Source organism: Piliocolobus tephrosceles, chromosome 2 (genome assembly GCF_002776525.5).
Source record: "Piliocolobus tephrosceles isolate RC106 chromosome 2, ASM277652v3, whole genome shotgun sequence".
Lineage (NCBI taxonomy): Eukaryota > Metazoa > Chordata > Mammalia > Primates > Cercopithecidae > Piliocolobus > Piliocolobus tephrosceles.
This window is the reverse complement of record NC_045435.1, coordinates 174,070,150-174,096,328: the sequence shown is the minus strand read 5'-3', so window position 1 is coordinate 174,096,328 and position 26,179 is coordinate 174,070,150. Positions and strand designations below refer to the sequence as shown.

Below are 26,179 nucleotides of genomic sequence, written 5' to 3'. Positions count from 1 at the left end.
ACAAAAACAAGTATTTGAAGACTGGACAGCAATCAAAAGTAGGCAGACAGCCACTTTGGAAAACAATTTGGCAGGTCCTCAAAGAGTTAAACATAGGGTTACACTTATTGTAGCAATTTTACTTCTAAGTGTACACTCAAGAAAAATTAAAACATGTCCACACAAAAATAAAAACATGTGTTCACATAGTCATAGCAGCATTATTTCTAATAACCAAATTTTGAAACCATTAAATGTCCATTAACTGATTAATAAATAAACAAAATGTGTTATAAACATATGATGAAATATTATTTGTCTATAAAAAAGAATAAAGTACTGGATACATGGATGAATCTTGAAAACACACTAACTGAAAGAAGCCAGTCACAAAAGGCCACATAATGTATTATTTCATTTATATGAAATGTCCAAACTTGACAAATTCATAGAAAAAAAGTAGATTAGTGGTTGCCAGGGACTAGGAGTGGAGTAGGGAAAAATAGGGATTGACAGTTAATGGGTACACAACTCCTTTTAGAGGAAAGGAAAATGTTCTAAAATTAGAGTTTGGTAATGGTTGCACAACCCTATGAATATAGTAGAAAACACTGAGTTGCACATTTTAAATGGGTAAAATGTGTCATATACAAATTGTATCCTGAAAATTTTGTTTTTTTAAAAAAGCCACAAACTTGAGAGGAGTCAATGGTTGAAAGAAGAGAACAGGGCCGGGTGCAGTGGCCCACGCCTGTAATCCCAGCACTTTGGGAGGCCGAGGCAAGTAGAAGACCTGAGGTCAGGAGTTTGAGACTAGTCTGGACAACATGGCAAAACCCCGTCTCTAATAAAAAGTACAAAAATTAGCTGGGCGCTGTGGCAGGCACCTATAATCCCAGCTACTCGGGAGGCTGAGGCAGGAGAATCGCTTGAAGCCGGGAGGCAGAGATGGCAGTGAGCCGAGATCGCGCCACGGCACTCCAGCCTGGGTGACAGAGCTAGACTCCCTCTCAAAAAGAAAAAAAAAAAGGAACGCTGCACCTCATCTAAAAATTTGTGAAGAGCTCTCAAACACTAAATAGAAATTTGATAAATTTGTGGAAAATGCTAGGGTATAGATCATTTCTGCAGATTAGATTCTTATATATTTGATATTGAAATCATTTCACAAAATCTGGCCCTGGATAAATGATTACACTATTTAGACATACATTCATTATACCACTTTAAGTTACAGATTACGAGAGAAACAAAAAGCAACAAGGGGCTACATTTAAGGGTAACATTTCCAGATTCAAGAAAACATGTACTTTTTAAAAGAAGCCTTGGCAAGTTTTTTTCCGAAAGAGAAAACATTGTGTGAGAAAAGCAGCTGACACCAGCTGACTTAAATTTTCAGGTCTAAATTGACACCTTTAAGAGTAAGTTGGGTAAACTTACTCTAAGTTGACACCAGCAGTTACCATATCTACTTACGTGGTAAGAAGAAAAGGTGAAGAGTCTCAATAAGCGCTGCCTTTCTTCCCTTTCATCACACTAACCTGCTTTGACCTTCCAGACATACTAGTTCTCATTACTAAGAGCAGCCTGTTCCTGTTTTTAAAATTTATTACAACTGTAATTAAATAACTGAGTGTATAATTAATTATTTACTATATGTCTTATCAACAAGAAAGGAAACTCTATAAAGGCAATGTCTGCTTGGCATTCTTAAAAAAGATACGCAGAGGCTAGGCATGGTGGCTCATGCCTATAATCCCAGCACTTTGGGAGGCCAAGACGGATGGATCACTTGAGCTCAGGAGTTCAAGACCAGCCTGGGCAATATGGTGAAACCCCGTCTCTACTAAAAATACAAATTAGCTGGGAATGGCGGTGCATGCCTGTAGTCCCAGCTACTTGGAAGGCTGAGGCACAAGAATCAATGGAACCTGGGAGGCAGAGATTGTTGTGAGTTGAGATAGCGCCACTGCACTCCAGCCTGGGTGACAGAGCAAGACTCTGTCTCAAAAAAAAAAAAAAAAATAGATATGCAGAAAGTATTTACATACTTTTATTAAACTCAAAATGCTCATAGCATTTATATCTTAGTGAGTAGAATTATTCCCCAATAAAGATGTATGTCACCAGGCCGGACGCGGTGGCTCACGCCTGTAATCCCAGCACTTCGGGAGGCCAAGGTAGGTGGATCACCAGGTCAAGAGATTGAGACCATCCTGGCCAACATGGGGAAACCTCGCCTCTACTAAAAATACAAAAATTAGCTGGGCGTAGTGACACGCACATGTTATCTCAGCTACTTGGGAGGCTGGGGCAGGAGAATCGCTTGAATCCGGGAGGTGGAAATTGCAGTGAGCCAAGATCATGCCACTGCACTCCAGCCTGGCGACAGAGTGAGACTCAAAAACAAACAAACAAACAAAAATGCATGTCACCTTAAAAATAGTTTCCCATGTTTTAACTAATATATATTTCTAAAATAAATTGGATAACTTCAAAAAACAACATTTTTTAAAAAGAGAAAGAAGGCTGAATGACATGATTAGAGAATCTAGGGAAAACTAAACAAAAGAAAGGATAAAGCTATTTTTTCCCTTTTCAAAAACTGTACATTTTATTTGACAATGTAGATTTAAAAAATGTACATTTTGAAAACGTAGATATGCAAAAAAGAAGAAAACTCACCTATCACCACCTATGACTAAATCATCAAACTCCAGACATAACCATTGTTAAAATTTGTTATATCATATCAGACTATTTTTCTGTTCATTTATACAGATATATACTAATAAGATCACCCTATGCATAAAGTTTGTAACTATTTTTTTCTTGTGGTCATATATTTTAAAACATTTTCATGGTATTATAAAAGTAATGATCATTTTTAATAACTAATAATTCATTGTAAGAATTATATTCCATAATTAAGTTAAATAATATCTTACTGTTAGAGATTTAGATTGCTTTTCATTTGTTAAATTATAAATAACGCTCCACTAAGCATTCTTTATCTTATTATTACCTTAGGATAAATCCTAAAACTGGAATTGCTGGGTTAAAGTATATGTTTATTTCTTGGGTTTTTGATATAAAATGTCAAAATATCCTCCAGAAAGAATCAAACAAATATATTTAGTATAGATATACATACACACATAAATAACACATTAAGTAACTCATAAAAATCTAAATATTAAGTAACTCATAAAAATCTAAATGATAACTGTATAAAAGGATATATTACAGGGTTAATATAAACCTTGCAAAAAGAAAAGAAATGATTGCATAAATGAATTCCAAATACTTTTGTGGAAATATACAAGGCAGAAAATGAAACAAAAAAAATTGATAATTCAATGAATGAAAGTTAAGTGTTTGAATAGTATTTACAACTAGTTATTCTAAAAGAATCAGTGTAGAACATCAAGAGATAATATCATCATACATATGATTCATATACTGTCAACATTGTTGCTGCAGCAAAGTGGCAGACATAACCCAACAGTAATTTTTTTTTTTTTTTTTTTTTTTTTTTTTGAGATGGTGTCTCGCTCTGTCACCCAGGCTGGAGTACAGTGGCACAATCTTGGCTCACCGCAAGCTCTGCCTCCCAGGTTCATGCCATTCTCCTGCCTCAGTCTCCCAAGTAGCTGGGACTGCAGGCGCCTGCCACCACGCCCGGCTAATTCTGCTTTTGTATTTTTAGTAGAGATGGGGTTTCACCATGTTAGCCAGGATGGTCTCAATCTCCTGACCTCGTGATCTGCCCACCTCTGCCTCCCAAAGTGCTGGGATTACAGGCGTGAGCCACCGCGCCTGACCCCCAACAGTAATTTTAAATGAAGAAGATGCTTAGAACGAGTCAGAAGAATAAATTACCTGAGATTTTTAAGAAATATAATTTTTTCTGTTATACTATTCTCTTTTGGTATCACCTGCATTATAGTTTACTATTTCATCTCCAAATTCAAGGTATTTTTTCTGCAGTAGAGTAAGCATTGCCCATTTCAGAACTCAAAAGGAGTATCAAGCATCTCACTAAGTCTTCCTTCAAGTGCCCTCTGAGGACAACCTGCATAAAGACAACTAGGAAACTTCCTAAAAATACCACTTCACAGAGCCTCCTTCTCCGAGATTTTGATTCTCCATATTGCAAATAGTATCCAATAATGTGTATTTTTGCAATACCCAGGTGATACTTATGAATGCTGAAATTTAGGTAACTTGGTTTACTATTGTAATGATTGAACAGGGCATTACATCATGAAAGGGCATTATCCTCAGGCGAACATCCAGACAGTAAGGAATGGAAACTCAGGTAATTATTCTTGTCTCTTTCTACTTATACAGCAAGGATTTATCTCCTGAACCTGTCTATTTCTTTCCATCTCCACTGCTACTTCCCTATTATTCAGGCCAACGTCATCGTTTTCTTGTACTACAACAGCTCCCAATTAGCCATCCTGCCTCTAGTGCACCTCTACTCTAATCTCTCCTCTATGATGATCTTAGAGTATCCTTCCCCAAAAATGCCAAATCTAATAAGGTAACTATTTAAATAAAATGGATCAGTGACTCATCATTGCCCATAAGATAAACTCCAAACTATTGTGGCCATACTAAACTTTTAATTTTTCTAATAAACCATGATTCCTCACCTTTGTTTATTCTATTCCTTCTCTCAAATCAGTTCCTTTGACCTCAAAGCAGTATTTCCAACATTTGAATACTACCATGTTACTACACACCATCCATGGCTCTCTACTGACTAATATACTCAATTTCCAACTTCACTGTTTTGGCTGTTCAAAGAAAATCTTACACTAGACGTTCAAACAGTATAACCGGAGCTACTCTGGTTGCAGGTAGTGAGAGAGATCAGGGGCTCAACTCCCTCACCTCTCTTCTACCCAACAGCAACCCCAAAGGAGGCTCCACAAAACAGAATTAGATTTTAAAAGACTGAAATCTGGATTCTGTTGCATGGCAAACACTTTAGTCCATCTATCTTTTCTGTATTATCTCCTCATGCTATGCCATGAAAATTTTACAGACATTGCACAAAAAGCACCATATTCTTTTGTACTTCGATTTGCAAGATGTTTCTTTTGCCTGCAACTCTCTTCCCCAACGTTGTCTCCTGGGAGAACTACTAATTCTTCAAGGCTCTGCTCTCTAGTCAATGTCCCACAGGCTGAGTTAGGCTCTTCCACACCTTTGTAGTGCTTGTATAAAAACCTTCCCTTATATCACTTATCATAATGCACTGTAAGTACTATAGTCTAATTCTCCACTACACTGTCAACAACTTGAGTGAAAGTCTTTATAACTTTTTCTTATTTATATCCCCAGTTTCTAGAACACTGTCTGATGAGTAGTATATATTTAATGTCTATTGAATAAAAGATAGATGCTAACATTCTAAATAAAAAGACTAGGTGCTTAATGAGATAAACCTTTAATTCAAGCTTTTAAAATTTTTAAATATTTTAATCAAAATGACAACCTAAAATTATGTTTAAATTGGCTTGTTAATAAATTGTTGAGTATCTACTGTGTTGCACAAATAGAGAATTATTGAACCATGGGATTTTGACAATGAAAGAACGTAATACATTGTGAAAATGAGACTACATATTCTACAGATTTAGAATCATTTGATAGGGAAAATCAGAGGTAAAATCTCCAAGTGATTAGATGGGATCATTCAACATCCTGATGCTGTAATTGAGAAAGGAGGGACCTAGCAGAAAAGAAATTAGAAAAACATACAAACAATCTTTAGAGTCAATGGAAGGCAAGATCAAAGGAAGTCAAACATGAGATGGACCTTTAAGAATGAGCGGAACTGGGGCCGGGTACAGTGGCTCACGGTTGTAATCCCAGCACTTTGGGAGGCTGAGGTGGGCGGATCACAAGGTCAGGAGATCGAGACTACCCTGGCTAACACAGTGAAACCCCGTCTCTACTAAAAATACAAAAAATTAGATGGGTGTGGTGGCGGGCGCCCATAGTCCCAGCTACTCAGGAGGCTGAGGCAGGAGAATGGCGTGAATCCGGGAGGCGGAGCTTGCAGTGAGCCGAGATCTCGCCACTGCACTCCAGCCTGGGTGACAGAGCGAGACTCCATCTCAAAAAAAAAAAAAAAAAAAAAGTGGAACTTGCTATGGTCTAAGACAGAAATCAAAGTATTGCATGAAATGAGAAAACGAGTGGGGATGTTAGTAAGAGGCAGGAAAGGTTCGAGAGCCAATGTTTAACGTGATTTGAACACACTTAGAGAGTTGTGGGTGAAAAGACTGAATGGATTTTATGACACTAGGTTTCAAACATTTTCTAAAGCCAGGCGGAGGACTTCATATTTTATGTGGTAGAAAACAAGTAACCAGAAATCTTAACAGATTAAAAGCTCTAAAAATTCTGTCTTATTCTGCGTTAGAGGCAAATAAGCCACAGTTCTGTGGCTTTATATGATTTCCCCAGTTAGGAATAGTATAAAACAGCCACACTAACCACATAATGCTGCTGCTTTTGGGGTACTTCAACCAACAATTCGTTCAAGTACAATGGGTAAATGCTGCTGAGGTTGGCTATTTCCCTAGGTTCTAAATAGAATTTGTATGAAGGAGGGCATATTTTCTTGTGAGGAAAAATTCTTGCATGTATTCAAATATGAATCCTTGACAAAGAAAAATATGTCCTTTGGTTATTTATTTATTTATGTATTTAGAGACAAGGTCTAATTCTTACCCAGGCTGGAGTACAGTGGCGCAATTATAGCTCGCTACAGCCTCCACCTCCCGGACTGCAGCGAGACTCCCACCTCAGTCTTCCCAGTAGCTGGGACCACAGGTATGCACCATCATGCTTGGCTAATTTTGAAATTTTTTTTGTAGAGACAGAGTTTCATTATGTTACCCAGGCTGGTCTCAAACTCCTGGGCTCAAGTAATCCTCCTCCTTGGACTCCAAAAGTGCTGGGATTACAGGCATGAAACACCACATCCAGTCATGTCCTCTGGTCTTAAAACGACTATTTTTCAAATGCACTATTAATTCCTTACACAAAATATGCAATCGAGATTTCGTATGAAACATATTGACAGCAAAAAACAAAAAAAAGTTTATGAGCTAGTCAGTGAAAGATTAGAAAACATGGTTTAAAACTGAATTTTCCATATTGAATGGGCATAAATTTTAATATTTTAACTACTTCATCCTTCACAATCATGCTCAAAATAAGTATTTTCAGAAAGACAAATAGTAGAGAATGTGCCCATTCTTCAAACTTAAACAGATTTTGGTCTCATATATCTGGAATTGATTGAACCAGTATATTAAAAAGATAAATCAGAAAGATTCAACCAATTGCATCCATTGAAAATGTTTTTTAAAGATTGAGAACCATGTGTGTTGTGCATTACCACATTTATGACAGCACATCTGTGATTGCTCACCACTATAACTTACCCCAGTTTTATCACACAAGCGTAAAGTATGAAATGATCCAACAGCAAATAATTCTCCATCTGGAGCCCAGGCAACTGAAGTAATAGGATGCTCATGAGGTTGTGAATTGTACAGTGGGCGGCTATAACTATCCCATACCTACAAAAGCAATTTTTTAAAATCTTTTATAATATCACGGAGAAGTTTACCAAAACTAAAAGAAAAATAAATAAATAAAATAAAAATGTTTTATAAAAGACACCATATAAAAAAAAGTTTGTCTTCCAGCAAGGTAGTAAATAAAAATTTAGAAATCAGCACCTTATATATTAGCAATTAAATGTCTTTACTATCACATGAGGGGAAAACAAAGCTGTATTCCTTTAAGCCTAAATATTTCAGAAAGAAACTATTTTATAACATTGTCATAATTTTCAGATTTTACTAAATCTCTGAACATAAAATCTACCCACTTTAAGTCTTTTAAATATAATAGTACTTTTTGAAATGTTTAGTTCTTAGCTTTGTTTTGTTTTTTGAATTTTAGAGACAGGGTCTCACTCTGTGGCCTAGGCTGGAGTACTGTAGCATGATCATAGCTCACTGCAGTCTTGATCTCCTGGGCTCAAGAGATCCTCCTGCTTTAGCCTCCCAAGTAGCAAGGACTACAGGTACATGCTGCCACACTTGGCTAATTTTTTAATTTTTGTAGAGACAGGGTCTTGTTATATTGCCTAGGCTGTTCTCCAGCTCCTGGTCTCAAGTAATCCTACTGCCTTGGCCTCTCAAAGCACTGGGGTTATAGGTATGAGCTACCATATCTAGCTTGCTTACCATTTTGCCTAAATTTTTTTCTCCCTGTAAGGGCTCTACCTACTTTCTCTAAAAGTATTTATTTCAATTTAATTGTGCCTAACTCTAGTTATTAATACATTAAACCTTATTCCTCTCTATAAATTATTTTGTCCTGAAATTGATCAATATTTAGTAAACCAGCAGGGTTGATTTTTAAAAACACACTGAATTGACTTAAATTGAGTCATGGTAAAATTGCAGGCTATACTGATATTGTTAGTTATTAAATATCAAACTCTATAGATCAATGAGATCCTCTTTCTTTTTTTGAGAGAGAGAGAGTCTCACTTTGTCGCCCAGGCTGGAATGCAGTGGCACAATTATGGCTCACCACAGCCTTGACCACCTGCGCTCAAGTGATCCACTCACCTCAGCCTCCCAAGTAGCTGGGACCACAGATGTGCTCCACCACAACTGGCTAATTTCTTTTTGTAGAGGTAGGGTCTCACTGTGTTGTCCAGGCTAATGACATAGTCTTTATGAAGTCCATGCTTTAAAATACCACTTAACATTATAAAATAATTTGCTAAATTACTGGAGTATAAAGACATGGCTAAAGTAAAAAACTAAAAGAATATTCTTATATGCTAAGTACTTATAAATTTGATTCTTTCAGCCAAGTGATAAATCTAAACATTACATACCTTATATTTACAGTCTTCACCAGCAGATAAAATAAGATCATTGACTGAGTTCCAATCTACTTTTAAAATAATGCCATCATGAGCTTTCCACTGTGAGAAAAAAATAAGATATTATTCATAACTTTAAAAGCACTTAAGTTTTTTTCTATAAGAAAATATATTTTGCCTCTTTCTAATGACTCCCTTGTCATCTTCTCAAGGATTCCTATCTTCCTTTTATAGCCATTGTACAATACCTCATTTGCTTGTTTCATTTGTAATTTACACTAACGCAAGCACCGAGTACCTAAGACATCCACTATACAGCTTCAAACCTTATGAATTTCCTCAGTTGCCTGGACTCCAGATGGAAAATCACTTGCTGCTAAACTATTTCAAGATTGACATTTGTATGATAACACTGAATGAATATGTTACGTATTCCAAAAATGTCAACTGAATCCAAATCTTGCTTTCTCCTTCATACAGCAGATGCCATTACTGATATTGCCTTCATGCTTGTTTACTTATTTATTTATTTATTTATTTATTTATTTATTTATTTATTGAGGCAGGGTCTCACTGTCACGCAGTTTGGAGTTCAATGATGTGATCAGGGCTAACTGCAGTCTCCACCTCCCACACTCAAGCAATCCTCTTGCCTCAGCCTCCCGAGTAGCTGGGACTACAGGCACGTGTCACCACACCCAGCTAATTTTTTTTTTTTCATTTTTGGTAGAGAACTCTTGCTATGTTGCCTAGGCTAGTCTTAAACTCCTGGGCTCAAGTAATCCTCCTGCCTTGGCCTCCCAAAGTGCTGGGATTACAGGCGTGAGCCACCATGTTCAGCTCCCCCAACCATTTTTTTAAAAAAACTTCTGCACAAACATCTTTAATACCCTCTTCATTTCATTCTGTTCGTCATATTCTTCTAAGTTTCATTCACTTTATCTTCATGTGTCTGGTTTATAACTGGAGTACTCTGAGAAACTTTTGCTGTATTTACCATGTAACAAAAAGATGTTTTCCATGGATAAGTATATATTCCATGTATATAGTCATTCTTTGGTATCTGTAGGGGATTGGTTCCAGTACCTCCTACTGATATGAAAATCATAAGTTCCTAATATAAAATGGCACAATATTTGCATATAACCTATGCATATCCTCCCACATGCTTATAATCGTCTCTAGATTACTTACTATAGAAATAAAATGGCAATACTATGTAAATAGCTGTATTGTTAGGGAATAATGACAAGAGCAAAGTCTATACACATTCAGCACAGATGCCATCTTTTTAAATATATTTGATTCATGGTTAGTTTAATCTATCAGTGCAGAACCCATGGTTATGCTGAATGTACATACTATGCATAGACATGGGTGTTTATAAGTTACGCAGAAACTAGCAATCCAAACAGTAAACATGCATGTCTTGCTCTTAAATGTAATTCATGGGCCCATTTGGCTATTATCTAACATGTAATTAAATGCTACCATGGGCAGAATAATGTAACTAAAAAGAATTAACCTTCTTTTAAGACTATAAGTATATTTTAATGTCTGAGTCAATTGACTTCACATCAAAGGGTGGCAGATTTTAAGGGCTTTCCCCTCAGGCCTTGCCCAATCTATTGTTCTTATTGTATACAGTACAAAGTATTAAATGTTGGCCAAATAAACTCTAAGAATAAGCAACAATTCATAACTTGCTTTATTCAAAATATACAAAAATATACATTTTCAAAAACAAATGTTTTGATAACACATGTTAAAAAGCAATAGTTCTCACAATTAACTGCCAAATTAATCCAATGTCCTGAAATACACTACAAGGACAAATGTAACAATATATACAGCTACACATATACATACAGATTCTTTTTTGTTTTTCTTTTTTTTGAAATGGAGTCTTACTCTGTCATCCAGGCTGGAGTGCAATGACCCGATCTCGGCTCACTGCAACCTCTGCCTCCCAGGTTCAAGCTATTCTCATGTCTCAGTCTCCGAAGCAGCTGGGACGCCCAGCTAATTTTTATATTTTTAGTAGAGATGGGGTTTTGCCATGTTGGTCAGGTTGGTCTTGAACTCCTGACCTCAGGTGATCCACCCACCTTGGCCTCCCAAAGTGCTGGGATTACAGGCATGAGCCACCATGCCCAGCCACGGATTCTTAAGAGTTTCACTTTAAAGGAACAAAATAAATATTGCATATTCAAGATTTATGAATAAAATATGATTTAAATTTTCCTCACACTGTAATTTAGGGTATCAACATATATTATAAATATTTGCATATTGTTATACATATAATAATTTTTATTTCTTAATTTATTAGGCATTTTGTAAAATTCCTTTGAACAACAAGCTCCTTGAAGGCAGAAACTATGTTCTGTTTCATTTTGACTATCTCATACCTACCACAGTGCCTGGTATATAATAGGTATGCACTACATTTTTATTCAATGAATAAATAAAAATTTCCTCACTATAAAACCAAGTTCTAGGTGTCAAGAAGGCTTTAAAGGAAATGAGGTATATACTTCTGAACTGCATTCCACAACAAGAATTAATTTAAGCACACTTTTTTGTGTACAATCCTAATTTGAATATGTTTTTATGCTCAAGAAGAATTGCAACTGCTTTAGTCTCCCAAAAGGAATAGATAATTTGTATGAAGTTACTAATTATACTTTAAGCCTTGTTTCTCTCTAGCTAATCTTGGCAATGGATACTTTGCTTCTCTCTCTGCTACCTCCTGGCCCAAAGGTTCTATTGAACCACTAAACCATATTTTACTTGACCAACGGTGATATAACCAGCTTCCTGAGTTTCATTTATATAAGCCTAATCACAGGTATCTAAACAAATTCACAGGGACACAATTCCAAGGTGGCTGAATAGGAACAGCTCTGGTCTGCAGCTCCCATTGTGATCAACACAGAAGATGGGTGATTTCTGCATTTCCAACCGAGCTCTGAAGAGAGCAGTGGTTTTCCCAGCATGGTGTTTGAGTTTTGAGAATGGACAGACTGCCTCCTCAAGTGGGTCCCTGACCCCCATGTAGCCTAACTGGGAGACACCTTCCAGTAGGGGCCAACTGACACCTCACACAGGCAGATGCCCATCTGGGACGAAGCTTCCAGAGGAAGGATCAGGCAGCAATATTTGCTGTTCTGCAATATTTGCTGTTCTGCAATATTTGCTATTCTGCAGTCTCTGCTGATGATACTCAGGCAAACAGGGCCTGAAGTGGACCTCCAGCAAACTCCAACCGACCTGCAGCTGAGGGTCCTAACTGTTAGAAGGAAAACTAACAAACAGAATGGAACAGCATCAACATCAACAAAAAGGACATCCACACCAAAACCCCATCTGTAGGTCACCAACATCAAAGACCAAAGAGAAACCAGAGCAGAAAAGCTGAAACTTCTAAAAACCAGAGCGCCCCTTCTCCTCCAAAGAATTGCAGCTCCTTGCCAGCAATGGAACAAAGCCGGACAGAGAACGACTTTGACGAGCTGACAGAAGTAGGCTTCAGAAGGTCAGTAATAACAAACTTCTCCGAGTTAAAGGAGCATGTTCTAACCCATCCCAAGGAAGCTAAAAACCTTGAAAAAAGATTAGATGAATGGCTAACTAGAATAAACAGTGTAGAGAACATCTTAAATGACGTGTCTTACCAGAGCTCCTGAAGGAAGCACTAAACATGGAAAGGAACAACCAGTACCAGTCACTGCAAAAACATGCCAAATTGTAAAGACCATTGATGCTAGGAAGAAACTGCATCAATTAATGGGCAAAATAACCAGCTAACATCATATCAGGATCAAATTCACACATAACAATATTAACCTTAAATGTAAATCGGCTAAATGCCCCAGTTAAAAGACACAGACTGGCAAATTGGATGAAGAGTCAAGATCCATCGGTGTGCTGTATTCAGGAGACCCATCTCATGTGCAGAGACACACATAGGATCAAAATAAAGGGATGCAGGAAGATCTACCATGCAAATGGAAAGCAAAAAAAAGTAGGGGTTGCAACCCTAGGCTCTGATAAAACAGACTTTAAACCAACAAAGATCAAAAGAGACAAAGAAGGCCATTACATAATGGTAAAGGGATCAATTCAACAAGAAGAGCTAACTATCCTAAATATATATGTGCCCAATACAGGAGCACCCAGATTCATAAAGCAAGTCCTTAGAGACCTGCAAAGAAACTTGGACTCCCATACAATAACAATGGGAGACTTCAACACTCCACTGTCAATATTAGACAGATCAACGAGACAGGAGGTTAACAAGGATATCCAGGACTTGAACTCAGCTCTGCACCAAGTGGACCTAATAGACATCTACAGAACTCTCCACCCCAAATCAACAGAATATACATTCTTCTCAGCACCACATTGCACTTATTCCAAAACTGATCACATAGCAGGAAGTAAAGCACTCCTCAGCAAATGTAAAAGAACAGAAATCACAACAAACCGTCAGACCACAGTGCAATCAAATTAGAACTCAGGATTAAGAAACTCACTCAAAACCACACAACTACATGGACACTGAAAAACCTGCTCATAAATGACTATGGCCTGCATAACAAAATGAAGGCAGAAATAAAGATGTTCTTTGAAACCAGTGAGAACAAAGATACAATGTACCAGAATCTCTGAGACACATTTAAAGCAGTGTGTAGAGGGAAATTTATAGCACTAAATGCTCACAAGAGAAAACAGGAAAGATCTAAAATTCACACCCTAAGATCACAATTAAAAGAACTAGAGAAGCAAGAGCAAACACATTCAAAAGCTAGCCGAAGGCAAGAAATAATGGCGATCAGAGAACTGAAGGAGATAGAGACACAAAAAACCTTCCAAAAAAATCAATGAATCCAGGAGCTGGTTTTTTGAAAAGATCAACAAAATTCATAGACCACTAGCAAGACTAACAAAGAAGAAAAGAGAGAAGAATCAAATAGACGCAATAAAAAATGATAAAGGGGATATCGCCACTGATTTCACAGAAATACAGACTACCGTCAGAGAATACAATAAACACCTCTATGCAAATAAACTAGAAAATCTAGAAGACATGGATACACTCTTGGACACATACGCCCTCCAAAGACTAAACCAGGAAGAAGTTGAATCTCTGAATAGACCAATAACAGGCTCTGAAATTGAGGCAATAATCAATAACCTACCAATCAAAAGAAGTCCAGGACCAGATGGATTCACAGCCGCATTCTACCAGAGATACAAAGAGGAGCTGGTACCATTCTTTCTGAAACTATTCCAATCAATAGAAAAAGAGGGAACCCTCTCTAACTCATTTTATGAGGCCAGCATCATCGTGATACCAAAGTCTGGCAGAGATACAACAAAAAAAGAGAATTTTAGACCAATATCCCTGTTGAACATAGATGTAAAAATCTTCAATAAAATACTGGCAAACTGAATCCAGCAGCACATCAAAAAGCTTATCCACCACGATCAAGTTGGCTTTATCCCTGGGATGCAAAGCTAGTTCAACATACTCAAATAAAGAAATGTAATCTATCATATAAACAGAACTAACAACAAAAACCACATGATTATCTCAATAGATGCAGAAAAGGCCTTTGACAAAATTCAACAGCCCTTAATAAACTAGGTATTGATGGAACATATCTCAAAATAATAAGAGATATTTATGACAAACCCACAGCCAATATCATACTGAATAGGCAAAAACTGGAAGCATTCCCTTTGAAAACTGGCATAAGACAGGGATGCGCTCTCTCACCATTCCTATTCAACATAGTGTTGGAAGTTCTGGCCAGGGCAATCAGGCAAGAGAAAGAAATAAAGGGTATTCAATTAGGAAAAGAAGAAGTCAAATGGTCCCTGTTTGCAGAAGACACGATTGTATACTTAGAAAACCCCATCATCTCAGCCCAAAATCTCCTTAAGTTGATAACCAACTTCAGCAAAGTCTCAGGACACAAAATCAATGTGATAAAATCACAAGCATTCCTATACACCAATGACAAACAGATAGCCAAATCATGAGTGAACTCCCATTCACAATTGCTGCAGATAATAAAATGCCTAGAAATCCAACTTACAAGGGATGTGAGGGACCTTTTAAAGAAGAACTACAAACCACTGCTCAACAAAAGAAAGGAGGACACAAACAAATGGAAGAATATTCCACGCTCATGGATAGGAAGAACAATATCATGAAAATGGCCATACTATCCAAGGTAATTTATAGATTCAATGCCATCCCCATCAAGCTACCAATGACTTTCTTCACAGAATTGGAAAAAACTACTTTAAAGTTCATATGGAACCAAAAAAGAGTCAGGACTGCCAAGACAATCCTAAACAAAAAGAACAAAGCTGGAGGTATCACACTACCTGACTCCTGACTTCAAACTATACTACAAGGTTACAGTAACCAAAACAGTCTGGTACTGGACCAAAACAGAGATATAGACCAATGGAACAGAACAGAGCCCTCAGAAATAACACCACACATTTACAACCATCTGATCTTTGACAAACCTGACAAAAACAAGCAATGGGGAAAAGATTCCCTATTTAATAAATGGTGCTGGGAACACTGGCTAGCCACATGTAGAAAGCTGAAACTGGATCCCTTCCTTACACCTTATACAAAACTTAATTCAAGATGGATTAAAGACCTTAAATGTTGGATCTAAAACCATAAAAATCCTAGAAGAAAATCTAGGCAATACCATTCAGGACATAGGCATGGGCAAGGACTTCATGACTAATACACCAAAAGCAATGGCAACAAAAGCCAAAATTGACAAATGGGATCTAATTAAACTAAAGAGCTTCTGCACAGCAAAAAGAAACTACCATCAGAGTGAACAGGCAACCTACAAAATGGGAGAAAATTTTTGCAATCTACTCATCTGACAAAGGGCTAATATCTAGAAACTACATAGAACTTAAACAAATTTACAAGAAAAGAACAAACTACCCCATCAAAAAGTGGGCAAAGGATATGAACAGACACTTCTCAAAAGAAGATATTTATGCAGCCAACAGACACATGAAAAAATGCTCATCATCACTGGTCATCAGAGAAACGCAAATCAAAACCACAATGAGATACCATCTCACACACAGTTAGAATGGTGATCATTAAAAAGTCAGGAAACAACAGATGCTGGAGAGGATATGGAGAAATAGAAATGCTTTTACACTGTTGGTGAGACTGTAAACTAGTTCAACTACTGTGGAAGACAGTGTGGCGATTCCTCAAGGATCTAGAACTAGAAATACCATTTGACCCAGTCATCCCATTACTGGATATATACCCAAAGGATTATAAATCATGCTACTATAAAGACAGATGCACATGTATGTTTACTGCAGTGCTATTCAAAATAGCAAAGACTTGGAACCAGTCCGAATGTCCATCAATGATGGACTGGATTAAGAAAATGTGGTACATATACACCATGGATTACTATGCAGCCATAAAAAAGGATGAGTTCATGTCCTTTGTGGGGACATGGATGAAGCTGGAAACCATTATTCTCAGCAAACTATCACAAGGACAGAAAACCAAACACCGCATGTTCTCACTCATAGGTGGGATTTGAACAATGAGAACACGTGGACACAGGACGAGGAACATCACATACCAGGGCCTGTTAGTAAGGTGGGGGGATGGGGAAGGGATAGCATTAGGAGAAATACCTAATGTAAATGATGAGTTAATGGGTGCAGCAAACCAACATGGCACATGTATACCTATGTAACAAACCTGCACATTGTGCACATGTACCCTAGAACTTAAAGTATAATAAAAAAGAAAAAAAAAAAAAAAACAAATTCACATAACTATAAACTAAAGGTATAAACTAAAATATTCAACTTGCCTGTTTTTGCCGTATAAATTTCATAGCAGATTTTCAGCGTAGGTAATTGGCATGGAAGGACTTTGACTAAGAGCCATCAGATCTAGTCCTCTTTCCCAGCTTCTTCCCTTTGCCCAAATTTTTTACCTTACGTGCCTAAGGACAGGGGCTTGTATATTCTATTCTTGCATGTCCCTATGGTTTCTAGCAGAGTTTTCTGCACACTGTAAAAATGTAAATGCATGTTGGCTGTGTAAAATATATATAGCATAATCTATACAGATGTTATTAATATGGAACCTCAAAGTCATCTCTATGTCCTTATTCCCTAAAATCTACATCTACTCAACTGTTAAAACACATCTATGCCTGCTGTAGCCTGTCAATGTCTACCAACAAATCTCTTACTCAAGACCTAGTCATTCTACAATGTTTTCCTGGTCTCCTCGGTTGACTAAAAGGTAGAGATGGCATAGCAACTTATAATAGCATAATAATACAGATAATAACAGGTACTCTATATTGAGTGCTTACTGTATGCCTGGAATTGTCCTTTGCACTTTGTAATTTAACTCATTTAATCCTCACAGCAATCCTGTTCAGCTGATATTAGTGTCACTAACTAAGAGATAAGAAGGCTGACATTCAACAATATTTTATAACTTGCCTAAGGTCATGTATAGGTAAGTAAGTGAATATTTAAACCCAAGTGGCTAACTCCAAAGCCTGTGTTCTTATTAGCAAACTATGCTGTATCATTATCAAAATGAGTTGGAATAAGGGGAAAACAAACCTTGTTGGAAATATAAAGATATTCCTTGTTCTGTAACAAAGGCTGATTAAACCATGTACTTAAAGACCAGACTGTAAAAAGACCACCCAGAAGAGACTCCTAAGCAAGTGCCCTCTAGTTTAGCAGTCAGGCAGACCCTGATAACAATTTACAAATGACTGAAAAGTACCTGTAAAACTTTAGCATTTGGTTGAAGAGGTTTAATGATTAGTTGCTTGCCTGCAGTATAAAGAACCTTTTCTGAATCAGGGCCCCACGCTACTGAATACACTGGTGTTCCTGAAAGATGAAAAAAAAAAAAAAAAAGGCTGATAAACTTTAATGATTATACCTTATAAAAAGAGAGATTGTTAAGAGGATCAAAAAAGTCATATGAGGTGTCATTTCATTTCTTCTCTTTTCAAAAGACCTTTCAAATTAGAGTATAGTCTGATGTTGAAATGCTGACTGAGTTAATACTGACCTTTGAAAATCTACTGTGAGCAACTGACATACTATACTTTTAACTAATTAGGATCTTGCTGAGAAAATATGGAGTTTTTAGAAATTCCATATACAGTGCTATTGAAATACATAAGATAAAATAAATATACTTCATTTTAATATGAAGGAATAGTAGAAAAGTCATGATTTATAATTTCCCATTGACAGTCATCAGTATGTATTTATTTATTGGCAGCGAATGTTTTTACATTTATTTGCAACTAGTTCAACAAATGATGTTGGTTTAAAGCAGCAATCTTGGGGCTTGGCTACACATCGTAATCACCTAGAGCTTTTAAAAAATTTTTATTTTTAATTTTTGTGGGTACACAGTAGATATATATATTTATGGGGTACATGAGATATTTTGATACAGGCATGCAATATAAAATAATTACATCATGGAAAACGGGGTATCCATCCCCTCAAGCATTTTTCCTTTGTGTTATGAACAATCCAATTATACTCTCACCCTGTTGTGTTATCAAATACTAGGACTTATTCATTCTATTTTTGGTACCCATTAACCACCCCACCTCCCTCACAACCCTCATTACCTTTCCCAGAATCTTGTTACCATCCTTCTTCTATCTCCATGGGTTCCATTGTTTTGATTTTTAGATCCCACAAATAAGTGAGAACACTCAACGTTCGTCTCTCTGTGCCTGGCTCATTTCACTTAACATAATGAATGAACTACAGTTCCATCCATGTTGTAGCAAATGATTGAATTTCATTCCTTTTTATGGCTGAATAGTACTTCACTGTATATAAGTACCACATTTTCTTTATCTATTCATCTGTTGATGGACACTTAGGTTGCCTCCAAATCTTGGTATTGTGAACAGAGTTGCAACAAACACAAAAGTGTAACTATCTATTTAATATACTGATTTCTTTTCTTTTGGGTATGACCCAGCAATGGAGTTAGAGCCATCAGTATTAAACTGACTCAATGCATAAAGTAACTTAAATTTTACATATTAAAATACAAATGGTATACTCACCTTATAAATCAATTATCATACCTGATGCTACAACAGGCAACAGAACTTCCCCTCACATGCTACTTAAGGAGCAGACTAATGGACAGAAATAACTTCATCCCAAAATAATCTAATAACCTCCAACTCATGAATTCACAAATGGCAAATTTTTTTATATCAGATTAGGAAAAGTTTTGTTATCAGGTTTGGCTTTAGCCTGAAACCTTGGCTAAAAAAAGCTCCAGTATCTTATAACTAGCATAAAGTTTACTTCCAGAGGAAAAGCACAAGTTTGATTTACCTACCACTCTATAAACTACATTACACTTGATAGTGTTTTCAATTGCCAATAGGAATTTAGAGATGGGATTTTTAAAATAAATTACATTTAAGTATAGTATTTCTTAGCTTAATTACTTTCTAGGTTACCTAATGTCTTCTGGAAGATTATACTTTATATAAGCCTAGTTTTAAAAAATGACTATCATATTTATTGAAAGCATTGGTTATATGGCAGTAAATAATCTGTATTCCACTTGCCTGGCCCAGCTGCCTATTCATTAGGCAGGTGAATCAAGGTTATGTAGTTAATCTATGAAATAGTAACCCAAATATACTTACAAAACCAGCTTTAAAAAATTGTCTAGGACTCCTAAATCAGACTATTGTAGTAACTGACTTTCTGTGAATAAATGAACCAATGAATAAATGAATGAATCTTTAAGGAATTTACATTCTTAATGGAATGAAATCTGAATTTCAGGGTTTGTGGGCAATCAATAAAATTTAATTGTTTATTTAAATGAAAAGCCCAACTGATGATACAATCAACAGGGAATAAATTTCAGTAAGACAAATGCTTTTGTTTAAGAGGTACTCTACTTTTTTTGTGCCATTTTCTCCCTAATAAAAATATAATTCGATTGTGAGCAAGTCCCAATGGTTTATAGAGGTTAGAAAGTCTAGTCTAGACCCAGTCCAAAAAAAAAAAAAAACCCAGAAACATGTCTTCCACAGTTCAGGTGTTATAAAATGTCTAAATCCTGTTTAGTCAATGACATCTAGGATTGTTCTGTATCAAAGGAACCCACAGAAATTCTTCCTGATGAGATGGCCAACCTCAGAAGGTACTCCTCCTTCTTCTGTACTTGATGAGTATATTTTCTGGGAATATTGTCTGGGAGTAGCCAGGAGTTGACCTGTGCTTCAAAAATAAATCTCCAAATGAACGAAGTTTAACCTTAATAAACTCCCCCAAAAATAGAAGTCAAAATTTCAGATATTTCAAATATAGTTCTTGTTGATCACTGGAAAGGAGTAACAGGGACTTACTAGTTAAGGTGGTAGAATTATAGATGCCATCTTTATTTCCATTATTATAGTTATAATTTTTGTACAAAAAAGTAAATTAATTATGTTTTAATTTACAGCCTATCAAATCTTCATAAATACACTCAGTAAAATTATACTTTCCTGGGGTATATACTAAACTATGACAAACACCTACCCTCAAGGAAGTAATTCAGTAAATACAACTCCCATTGAGTTATACAGGATGTGACTTTAAGGCTTTAGTTGTGGTAAAAGGCACGGCTGGGGTATAGAATGAGGAACTAAGGACTCTTTAGTTCTCTTAACTTTAATTTGTGGTCCCATTAAGTCAGTTATGACACCATTTCCTTGTTTATGAACCTTTCTTCATCATATTTATCTTCCCTTTTGGGACAAAGAGATAATTCATTTCCTGCTTATAAAACAAATTTGTAAACAATAATGTTAAAAAAACAGGTGTAACTTATACAATAAAAGAAAATAAGCTTATAAAGAAAAAGTTAAGTAATTTCTTTGTTATAACATGTGGTTTTTAACCACATTCCTTCAGTCAAAATACAAGCTATGGAAACAAATATGGAAAAAAATAATTTATTTATGATAAATAAGCAAGGTCAATAGATAGGACTCATTAGTTACTCTCCTTAACCACTAAAAACTCAAAATGGATATAACATCAAAAGCCTTGATCTTTATTATAATCATTCCTTACATTTAAAATAAAATATTAAGCATGAAACTACTGTATATGTGAACATTTTCTTTTCTAAAAGGAAATAAACTACATAGCTATACAGCTTTCAATTTGGGTGGTTCTAATAAAGATCATTATTAAAAGTGGAAGAATCAGCTTCACAAAATAATTTCTATTATTATGAAATCCATCCACTAGCATTTAAAAATCTATAATATTTCAAATTTTTAAAATATACTTATTAAAGTATGAATTATTCCCACTGCTATGTTTCGCTTTGCAAAGTCAGCATGGAAATAACAAATTTAGCCTTTGGATTGAATTACTTTAAAACAAAGAGTTTGGCAAATTATGTAACAAAATGTTATTTATTTAATCATTAACAAAAATGGACAAAAAACAAATAGCTTTATAATAGTTTTTTACTTTTTATATCGGAAATTTTAATTTATGCTCCATTTCTGCTAAGACACTCAAAAAGATCTTGTTTTTCTAACTTTGTACACTAAAATCATGTGACCTTTTTGACATTTTTTAAGAAACCACATGCACCTGGGGTGTGTTAAATGTCAGACCCTTATCTCTCCATAAAACAAATTATCTAAATTCTTTCAACCTGTTGAAGGCATTTTAAACCACAGAAGAGGAGACAAAAATGTATTTCAATTGTTTTAAGGAAGTACATGGTCAAATATACCATGTTTTTCACATTCATACTATAAAAGTATCCCCTAAAAACATTGTTTTTGTATGTTTTTAAGAATGCCTTTGAAACAAACTGTTCACTACTATAATAAAGCATTAGCTATCTTTGCCTTGAATGCAGTATTGGTCTACATTGAGTGAATAGAAGTAAAGTACTTGAAATAGAGGCTGGTACTATATAGCACTATCTGTTAACTACTACTACTACTACAAATTATTTTGTAATGTAATAAGCAAGCATTTGCTTACTGTATTGTTCATAGTAGTAGCCATTTGACTTTTTTTTTTTTCTGTTTTGGCCAAATCATTGGCATTCAAAAACCAAGAATGATTTCCTTTTCATTTCATTTGTAGGAGACATGAGCTAACAATAGTTAATCAAGTGGGATTTATTCAAAAAATTCCAGGCTCCATGCTTATGTATGTCACTGGATCAATACAAGAAAAAGTTTAAATAAAGGCAATTTTTTTTTTAAGTTTCTATCTTCAACCATTTCTCCCTTGGGGGGGTCTCAACTTTCCCCATAGTTTCACCTTTCACTTAATGTAACTGACTCCCAAATTAATATTTACCTCTGAGCTCCAACACATTTCTACTTGATCCAAAGAGATCTCCATCACAGAGCTTCAAATTCTACATATCCAAAACCATCATCCCTTCACATATATTTCCTAATTTATCCCTCTTTGAAGTCTTTACCCTTACAGGGTACATCCCTCTCAGTCCCTGAGAACTATTCACTTTTCCAACTACTGTTGTCACTGCCTCTATTCAAGCCTTAATCACTGCCTTTGTTCAAGTTTTCATTCAAACCTTACTGGCCACCTCTATTTAATCTCTACCTTCTCTAGTTTTATTATCACTGCAAAGGGAATCTTTCTAACAGATTGGCATTATCTTTTACTTTCCTGGTCAATTTTTTAAAGGTTTTATATGCTTATAGAATAAATGCCAAACCCCTTCCTTTAGCATCCAGGACTGTCAGTGTTTTGGTCCCCCTGGCAGTACTATCCTTCACATGGCCTACACTCTGGCCCAAGAAGTTAGCTCCCACTCACCTGATTTCTACGTCTCACAGTCTTCTGTCTCTAAGCCTCTTATGATGCCAAGCTTCTTAACAGCTTCACTCCAATGCCAACAAGCCCATTTCCTTTCCTATTTCTTCACTCTTCAAAGCCCAGTTCAAAAGATGCTGCAATATTTGCCAGGAAGACTTCCCAATACCTTCACTCTCCCCAGAGCATTAATCTTAACCCTCTGGTCCACTCCCACCTGCCACCGACAGCACCTTAAGCACATTCCCTTGTATTACATTTATTTATTTATTTATTTTTATTGATTGATTTTTTCGAGAAAGGGTCTTACTCTGGTGCCCAGGCTGGAGTGCAGCAGCATGATCACAGCTCACTGTAACCTCAACGCCTGTGGGCTCAGGTGATCCTCCCACCTCAGTCTTCTGAGTAGCTGGGACTATAGGGATGCAACATTATGCCTAGCTAACTTTTGTATTTTTTGTAGAGACGGGTTTTCCCATGTTGCCCAGGCTGATCTCCAGCTCCTGGGCTCAAGTGATCTGCCCACCTCAGCCTCTCAAGTGTTGAGATTACAGGCGTAAGCCACTGTGCCCAGCCACAATTATTTACATTTACAGTTTACCTCCTTTACTAAATTCATTATAGACAAGTTCCATGTTTTGTTCTTCTATTCCTCCACTTGAAAACAGTGTGGGAAAAATGTCCTTAAAGGTTTGCAGCATTACTTTATATACTTTAATTAGAGATTAAAACTGGAACAATGACACAAAACATATGGCCTAAGTATAATTATCTCTGGTGTACATATTATTTTTCTCTAATAAGGAACAATAAACTCCCCATAAATACCATTAAGAATCATTTTTAAACTAAGTCAAATCCCCCCACCCAAAACTGAGATTAAAGTATCTTCTGGATTAGAAGAGAAGTTAATGACTACGGCTTTTTCTATCCAAACATCTGGCTCCACGTCAAGAAATGAATTCAGGAATTAATCTCTATTCATCAAGAAATAAGTATAATTAACACACATAGACAAAGTCACACGGATGCTTTCAACACTGTTTACAGAATTCCAAATTTTATAATTCAGGTTTATGTTATTTCATTTTTGTGTCAAAATTTAGTTTCTCCCTTCAAAGGCGGCAGCAGTCTTGTGCCCCCAGCTGCCTTGACCTTCTTACTTGAGTCTTTAGCATCCAGCTCTCAGTAGTTCAGATTTACAATTACCCTCAAAACTTGCAGTGTCTAATAGATCAAAGAAACTTTATAAGTAATTAGGGACCTTTCCTTTTGGGTTAGTGTCATTATAACAACTTAACTGCTCTACTGATTTTTCTGGAGACAAAAAAGGAAAAGTCTATGCCTTATTAGGAAAGTGTTGGTGGCACCAATGATTAAAAACTCAAAAATTAGATGCATAATTCTATAGTAAGTTTGTAATTCTTAGTCCAGAAAAAGATATCAGATTACTCTGTTGAAATACCAAGAGGTTAGCCAAAATGGGGATATCTAGCTAATTTAATTCTGCTTATTAATCCATAATTAACAAACTTTGAATAAGAACAATAACATTAAAATAGGACAACGATAGTCATTTCAAAGTCATTTGATGTTAAGGAAAACACATTTTAAATGTTGATGGGTAATATCATTACATGATATAACGAATACATCAGAAAATCACCTGTATTTTATGGTATATTCTGTATTTTAGCTTTTAAGAAAATCTTGTTCACCCATCTATGAGAAGGCAGTGAGGGGAAGAGCATCACCATCCCTCTTTAAAATAAACACCTCACACAAAAACTAACTCAAAATGGATCACAGACCTGAATGTAAGCACTGAAATATAAGTGAAATTTTTATGGCATGAGATTAGGCAATGGCTTCGTCACTATAATACGAAAAGCAGAAGCAAATTTTGTATTTTTTATAGAGTTGAGGTTTCGCCATGTTGCCAAGGCTGGTCTCAAATTCCTGAGCTCAAGTGATGCACCCAACTCGGCCTCCCAAAGTGCTGGCATTACAGGAGTGAGCCACGATGCCTGGCCAAAATGTCCTGATTTTTAATATTCGGCCTCCACCATGCTGGTGGGCCAGATTAAGCTCAGAGGCCATCTAATTGTGATCTCCAATTTTCTTCATTTGTGAACATGTGCTTCCAGCTAGCCTTTCCAAGTCTGGAGACTCTGAATGCATTTTCCCCATGCAAATAAAATAAGTAGCAATTTGGTTCCAGACTCATTATACAGGAAAACTACAGCACTAAACTATTAGCACTATTATCACCTAAAACAGTGATCCCCAGCCTTTTTGGCACCAGGAACTGGTTTTGTGGAAGACAATTTTTCCATGGACCAGGTGGGGGATGGCTCAGGATGATTCAAGGGCATCATATTTATTGTGCACTTTATTTCTATTATTACATTGTAATATATAATTAAATAATTATACAACTCACCATAATGTAGAATCAGTGGGAGCCCTGAACTTGTTTTCCTGCAACTAGATGGTCCCATTTCGGGGTGATGGGAGAGAGAGACAGATCATCAGGCATCAGATTCTCATAAGGAGTGAACAACCCAGATCCCTCATATGCACAGTTCACAATAGGATTTGCACTTCTATGAGAATCTAATGTCACCACTGATCTGACAGGAGGTGGAGCTCAGGCAGTAATGGAAGTGATGGGGAGCAGCTGTAAATATAGATAAAGCTTTACTTGCTCACCCACCCACCGCTCATCTCCTGCTGTACTGCCCAGCTAACACACAACAGACAGCTACTGGTCTGTGGCCCAAGGGTTGGGGACCCCTGACCTAGACTAAACAATTAACAATGTTTGTATTAAACAACTTATTCCAAGTTTCCACTCTTTAGACTCTAGAACATCTGAAATGGTGAATCCACAGGTAGTAAATGGGAAGGAGGTAACAGAAAAATTGAAGGAAGTGGAAGCAGCACTGGGAGGGCACTCTCGGGAAAGAATTCAAATCTTCAGACTCGCACAGTGGCTCACACCTGTAATCCCAACACTTTGGGAGGCTGAAGCAGGAGGATCACTTGAGCCCAGGAGTTCAAGACTAGCCCGGGAACATGGCAAAATCTCGTCTCTACCAGAAAAAATATCTATATATACAACAAATTAGCCAGGTGTGGTGGCACACACATGTACTCCCAGCAACTTGCGAAGCCAAGGTGGCAAGATCGATTGAGCCCAGGAGGAGGAAGTTACAGTAAGCCAAGATTGTGCCACTGTACTCCAGTTGGGTGACAGACCAAGACCCTGTCAAAAAAGAAAGATAGGAAGGAAGGAAGGAAGGAAGGAAGGAAGGAAGGAAGGAAGGAAGG

At 36.5% G+C, this 26,179-nt stretch overlaps 1 protein-coding gene across 3 annotated transcripts in view; it reads right to left on the bottom strand.

Annotated features, from left to right (window-relative positions):
- Positions 1 to 26,179, bottom strand: part of IFT80 (intraflagellar transport 80) — a 137,940-nt gene that overhangs the window by 83,805 nt on the left and 27,956 nt on the right. For all 3 annotated transcript variants that reach the window (XM_023223347.2, XM_023223349.1, XM_023223348.1), the window contains 3 exons: positions 17,760 to 17,869; positions 8,930 to 9,019; positions 7,452 to 7,589 (listed from right to left, as the gene is read on the bottom strand). In XM_023223347.2, the coding sequence (XP_023079115.1) occupies positions 7,452 to 7,589; positions 8,930 to 9,019; positions 17,760 to 17,869 (338 nt within the window). The remainder of the gene's footprint in view (positions 1 to 7,451; positions 7,590 to 8,929; positions 9,020 to 17,759; positions 17,870 to 26,179) is intronic.